This window comes from Schistocerca americana, chromosome 10 (assembly GCF_021461395.2).
Source record: "Schistocerca americana isolate TAMUIC-IGC-003095 chromosome 10, iqSchAmer2.1, whole genome shotgun sequence".
Taxonomy (NCBI): Eukaryota; Metazoa; Arthropoda; class Insecta; order Orthoptera; family Acrididae; genus Schistocerca; species Schistocerca americana.
In genome coordinates, this window is record NC_060128.1 from 152327505 (window position 1) to 152334189 (window position 6685).

The 6685-nt window shown below is 37.5% G+C and overlaps 1 protein-coding gene across 1 annotated transcript; it reads left to right on the forward strand.

Moving 5' to 3' along the window:
• Positions 1-554: 554 nt before the first annotated feature.
• Positions 555-3652, forward strand: LOC124552317. Its single transcript, XM_047126590.1, has 3 exons — positions 555-819; positions 975-1086; positions 1194-3652. The coding sequence occupies exons 1-3, from the start codon at positions 667-669 to the stop codon at positions 3650-3652; spliced, it is 2724 nt and encodes a 907-aa protein (XP_046982546.1). The 5' UTR covers positions 555-666.
• Positions 3653-6685: the final 3033 nt, after the last annotated feature.

Sequence of the window (6685 nt, forward strand, 5' to 3'; positions counted from 1 at the left end):
CTGTTCTGTGTGTGGAAGTGTGATTCAACATACGCATCTGGCACGGTTCTTCTTCAATAAGACAAGAAATTTTAAATATCATTTATACTGAAGTAATTAAAAAATAGAAATACTATAATTGCGCAAGAAAACCAGAATTACACTCTAATACAAGAACACAAGCCAGATGCTTTGTTGACTGAACCTGTAATGACGCATTATTCAAGACATTGAAATAATGAGAAAAAAAACCGAATTTTGTTACCTTCATATATATTGACGAAAAGCACTCTAAGCATTACAACATCTCCATTAGAACAACATCTGCTATCTAGCCCATCAAATAACTGGATAAAACATGGAACAAGCACTCACTACTACGACATCTCGACAAGAACTTTTCACTACCACATCTCAGCAAGCACTGCCTACTACGAGTTCTCGACAAGCACTCTTCACTACGACATCTCAGCAAGCACTGCCTACTACGAGTTCTCGACAAGCACTGCCAGTGGAGGCAACGCCACCTAGGAACAAGGCCTCACATCGTGAGTCTAAGGAACCTGTGACGTCACGGGTAGGGGTCTGAGAAGCTAGGAACCGACTACCGACACACGTGATTCGTAGCGTTTCCATGTTGTACTTTGTGCTGTTCGTGAGTGGTTATTTGATCTATACTCAGTTACGATGCCCCGAAGGTGTTGTATGCCGAATTGCAGGGGCAATTACGATAATGGACCTAAAGTCAGTGTATTTTATTTTCCATCTGACGAGAATTTAAGACGAAAATGGTTATCGGCTGTTCACAGACAAGACTGGACACCGAGTAAGCACTCTGTTGTAAGTATCAGTGTATTTGTTTGGTTAGTGTGTCGTAGTTACTTGAAATGTAGTACAGCTGAACAAAATACAGTAAACAGAAGAACATATTTATAATCTCATACCTCGTTAATTTTCGTTATATGTTTTAAAGAGAACTGTATGCTTGTTTGTAGATATGTGAACTGCATTTCAACAAGGACGACATTTTAAGCAGTACCAGTATGTATGACCCGAAAACTGGTATACTCTTGACAGCACCGTTGGATCGTCGACGCTTGAGAAAAGGTGAGTTACGAAACACGCTCTTAGTAAAGTACAGTGGCGTAAGAACTATCTTTATTTCACTTATATGCTGTGAGATCGGTTTCATACTTCGTTATTAATTTTTTCAGATGCTATCCCATCGAAGTTGCCTGGATGCCCATCTTACTTGTCGAGTCATCAAACTGCAGTACGAGAGGACCCAGAAATTCGTAGGGGGCGTTTAGAAAATCGTGCTCTTCAAATTGCTATCCAAGAAAGTGTGGACACACATGCGAAAATGATTGATGCGATATCGTTCGATAGTTTAGAACAAATGAAAACAAAGTTGAGTGAATGTGAAAAGCACAGTGACTGGGTAGTGATAAACAAATCTGACAGTGTGAGACTAGTGTTACTAAAGCATAATCCTTACCCAAGAATTTTTTGCCACGTAGTTATAAGCAGTGGTTTATTACTCAGTGTCTTCAATAATGATATTGAAGTGAAATGTATTGGAAACATGAAATTTCCCATGAAAGTAAACAACATACAGGTGGTAAGTGATGTTCTTAAGAACATTTATCTTCTGTATAATAGTTCTGAGGCTCCTGTAGATAACATTTTGTCTTTAATTGACCAGTTATTGCAAAATTTATTAGAAAAGTTGCCAGGAAACGAAACTAAAATTACATTTTTGAAGGAACAGATTTCATTTTTGAAGTGCAGAAGTTCAACTCAATTTAGGTATGATACTAACTCTATGATAATGTGGTCATTAGTACATTCTATAAGCCCACATGCTTACAAATTTTTGAGGAACACTGACAGTTTTTCTATGCCTAGTCCTAACACCCTTTCAAGGCTTTGTAGTAAACTCTCAACAAATCCTGTCATTGAGCAACAGGGTCATCAGTTTATGAGCTACATCACAAATAAAGTAGGTACTTTATCCTCAGATGATAAAACTGTGCTCCTGTTGATGGATGAAATTCGTCTGAAGTCTCAGCTTGATTACAAAGCTGGAAATGTTGTAGGATGTGCCTTTAACACTGAAAAATTTTTGTGTGCAACCAGCGCCTATGTTTTTATGGTTCAGAGCATGGAATCACCTTACAAGGATGTGGTATCTATTCTGCCAGTTCATACTATTCAGGGTGATGTTCTGTTCTCTTACATTAAAGCAGTCATTGTTAAATTAGAAGCAGTTGGATTTGAGGTGGTTGGTATAGTAGCAGACAATAATGCAATTAATAAGAAAGCAATGTCTAAGTTTTCTACTCCTCCAGATGTGAAAATAAAGTATGATCACCCTGTACAGTCTTCTCCAAATCGCCCATTGTATTATTTTGTGGACACTGTCCATATTTTGAAGTGTATCCGCAATAACTGGTTTAACCAAAAGGAGCAGATCTTGTGTTTTCCTGACTTCAGTGACAGTTTGAAGGGAGGTTTGTCTTCTGTTGGAGCACTGAAAGAATTGCACTTGATAGAAAAAGATGAACTATTGCAATATGGCAGTTCCTTAACTTTGAAGTCTCTATTTCCTAACTCAATTGAGCGCCAAAATGTCAAGTTAGTGTTGCGTATTTTCAGTGATACGACAGTTGTTGCTTTGGACACATTTGGTTCAAAGAAAGCAATTAGCAACTGGGAAAGTACTGCAACATTCATAAAAATAATAAATCGTTGGTGGGATATTGTAAATGTAAAAACATTACTCAAGGGACAGAGGTTAAGAAATATTTTCCAAGAGCCTGCGACTAGTAAATCCCATCACATACAAGAATTCTTACAGTGCTTCATCTCATGGTTATGTTCTTGGGAAGAGTGTAGTGATGAAAGAAAACTTACTCGAGAGACACATAGCGCTTTGAAACACACAACTGGTGCTTTGATAGACTTCAGTGACTACTGGCATTCTGAGAAAAACAGATCAGATTTGCTGTTAGGAAAAGTACAGACAGACAGTTTAGAAGACAGGTTCGGCAAATACCGCCAGCTATGTGGGGGAAATTATCATGTTTCTCTAAGACAAGTTTTTGAAACTGAACAAAAACTAAGGGCACAGTCTATGTTTTCCCTTGTGCTTCGGTCGAAAGTAGTTGGGGATGTTGTTATTAAGACCACTGATATTTTTTCTACTCATACTCAAATTCAGGGATTAAAAGAAACATCAATACCAGAATTTTTAAATGTAGCAGTAGATGAAAATGATGTTGATGGAATAGATGAGAACACTTGGCCACTGCTGCATTACATAGCAGGTTACTGCTCACACCAAGCTATTAAAAAAAACCATTGTGAATATTGTAAGGTATTCCTTACTACGGATGAAATGAAGCAGGGTGGTGATGATTTGATTATGGTAAAAGACAGAGGAGGGTTGACATATCCTGCAGATGATGTAGTAGTGTGTGTGACATATGTCTATTTAACTCTACAGAAAATTCTGAAAGACCAGGAAATTTTATTTTTAGAACAGGCAAATCAGAGAAATGTACTTGTGAAGGTAGCATCCCACAACATTCCCAGCAATCTTTTTTATGGGTTTCACTGTAAAAATAAACACTCAATTGATTCAGTCATGAATTGCATACTGTTTTGCTAAACAATTACACCAAGAGGAGAAATGATGTAACTACTGTTAAAAATGTAACTGTGTACAAAAGATTGAAAAAATGTTAAATTATACTGTTTGGGGCTTGGGAAGATGATGTGAAATAAATGTTTATTTCTATTTTCTGTTTTTATTTCATGCACAGTATCCCATACATCTTGTTGGTAAATGTTATGTATTGGACCCCTTCTGCTCTCTTCGAAATGGTGCAGCCGTAAACATGAGGCTTTGCTACAGATTAATTTGTTACCACAAATTCTCTGTGAAACCCCAATCTCATAGAATTAGGGGAATAGTCTTTTCTGTTCATCAGTAAATATATAATTAATGCTGCTCCTGCTCTGTGGTTGACAAGTTTTTGTATATATTTTTGTCCAATCAGTAAATTAATTATTCTCACAAGGAGAACAATTCATTGCTAGTATTAGCATGCTAGTCTGCCATCATAAGTAAATATTAATCTGCAGAACAGGTCCAGTCTGTCAATACAACCAATATTTCGGGGAGGGGGGAGGACAATACATAACTTAAGCCATTCTTCATTTGAGAGAAATTGATAATGTATTTGGAATAGCAGTGCTTTTTTTCCTCTGGGACAACATTAAATAGTGAATAGTAAAAGAATTTAATTGTCGTTTAGCTATTGCAGCAATAGACAGTCAAATTACAAATGTTTAAAAAGTATACAGCATGTATACAAAAATTACTTTACACAAATTAAAAAACAATGTTACAACAGATTTTCCATAAAGTAAAATATTCAAGCTAAAACGATTTGTGTAGTACATCTTAAATTGAAATCATTAAGGAAATTATGGTACACTCACCGAGCAGTTATCACTGTGATATTTACACTCATACATTCAAGTGAGTAGGGAGGATTTACTGATAACCAACTGTACTACTTGTGCTTGAATAAATCAAATAAAGCTTCTACCCATTCTAGAGGCAGTTTGTTGAACAGCTTCATACTCACTACATTGCTGTTCTATGATTTAGATAATCTGCAGTAAGGTATGTGAAGATGCACACTATTTCTAGTTCTGGCATTACTGAAGATTGGGATACCACTCATCTGCTTTCACAAATGGCACTATAGATGACATTTTAAATTTTTACAATGCTGTAATACCCATTGCCAATGATCAGTGTATCAAATGACAAGTATTTTAATTAAAAGATGGGGATCAGTATGTGGATGGGTGAATATAAATGGATCAGTTTGTACAGTAAAAAGTAATAATAGGTTCTTAAGATATGTCGTTACATGAAGCCGATGGGTGGTGTCCCATTCTTCAGATAAACCTCAGTTCCATGAGAGTGTAAATCCTGCCTAAGCTGGTATTCTGTTAAGTTAGTCTTTGTATACAGTAGAACAGTGAAAATGTGCAAATTTATAACAATTAATATTTTCAAGCTGATAAACAATGGCTTACAGTGGGCAAGTTTGTCAGAGTTTGTAATGATTCTAATGTGTGATTCCCATGTCAATTTATAATACCTAATAACTTAACACTACCTAGTCTTCTACTGGCAAATCTCTTAAACTAAGTAGTATGTAGAAGGTTCAGTGAAGTTTACACAGGTTTCTGTACGGTAATGTTTTCTTAAGTATAAAACTGTAGATGACTGCCAAATGAGGTATCTGTCATACGAAACTAGAATTTGACATAGATACAAGTCCCAGAGTACCTGCTTCGATAGATTGTCAGTCTTTCCAATTGCGGTACCTCATTTTAAATTAAATTATGCAAGGTGACATACACGGTGAAAATAGTGCTGTCAGAGTTATGGAATTAGAAATTCGCATTTTCAAAACGCGAGTGACGGAAATTAAAAAGTATTTTCACCTTTGGAGCTATAGTTTACGAAATTTGAACAATGTAATTCTCCTGTGAGAATGATTAGCGTTTGTTTACAGATTTGTGTATAAAGCAGTGAGTAGTCTACCAGGAAACTGTTTAATGTTTTCATATACGTGGCGTAGAGCCTAACAAGCCGCTCGGTATTTCGGACCCCTAGTCGTGACGTCACGAGTCGCGTTGTGAGGCCTTGTTCCTAGGTGGCGTTGGTGGAGGCGGCGGAATAATACTCTTTGGCGCAATCTCTGGCGCTGTGGCTCAGTGTAGCCATCTTTCAACACGTCTCGGTCACCTCTTGTTCGCATTGATGGCACTTTGAACAGTGGACGTTACATTTCAGATGTGTTATGACCCGTGGCTCTACCGTTCATTCGATCCCTGCGAAACCCTACATTTCAGCAGGATAATGCACGAGCGCATGTTGCAGGTCCTGTACGGGCCTTTCTGGATACAGAAAATGTTCGACTGATGCCCTGGAAGCACATTCTCCAGATCTGTTACGAATTGAAAACGTCTGGTCAATGGTGGCAGAGCAACTGGCTCGTCACAATACGCCAGTCACTACTCTTGACGAACTGTGGTATTTTGTTGAAGCTGCATGGGCAGCTGTACGCCATCCAAGCTCTGTTTAACTCAATGCCCAGGGGTATCAAGGCCGTTATTACGGCCAGAGGTGGTTGTTCTGTGTACCGATTTCTCAGGATCTATGCACCCAAACTGCGTGAAAATGTAATCACATGTCAGTTCTAGTATAATATATTTGTCCAATGAATATCCCTTTATCAACTGCATTTCTTCTTGGCGTATAAATTTTAATGGCCAGTAGTGTATATCCGTTGTCGAGATACGATGGTTTAAAGTCGAACTAAATATAGCACGTAAAAGTCATTCCTACGAGAACTGATTACGAGGAAAAGGTTTAAAGTGAATCAAATAAATAAAAAATGCATGCATACGATAAAACACATTTGTGAGTTTTTATGCACGCTGCTTCTGTGTTTCAAATACTTTTGTGAATCGCTTAAAATTTGGTACGAAGGTAGACAAATACATGTGATTAACGGTTGTCGTGTTGTTTTACGAAAGCTTTATCCTTTGCCACGATAGAAGCAAAATGTTCCTAAAGACGATTAAAGAAACCTGCACCGGAGAAGTCATCGTC

Excerpts from the sequence above, each read along its gene's own strand:
- LOC124552317 (XM_047126590.1), top strand. The coding sequence starts at position 667 with ATGCCCCGAAGGTGTTGTATGCCGAATTGCAGGGGCAATTACGATAAT. Across the intron at positions 820-974 it reads CACCGAGTAAGCACTCTGTT|ATATGTGAACTGCATTTCAA; the intron begins GTAAGTATCAGT and ends GCTTGTTTGTAG. Across the intron at positions 1,087-1,193 it reads TCGTCGACGCTTGAGAAAAG|ATGCTATCCCATCGAAGTTG; the intron begins GTGAGTTACGAA and ends TAATTTTTTCAG.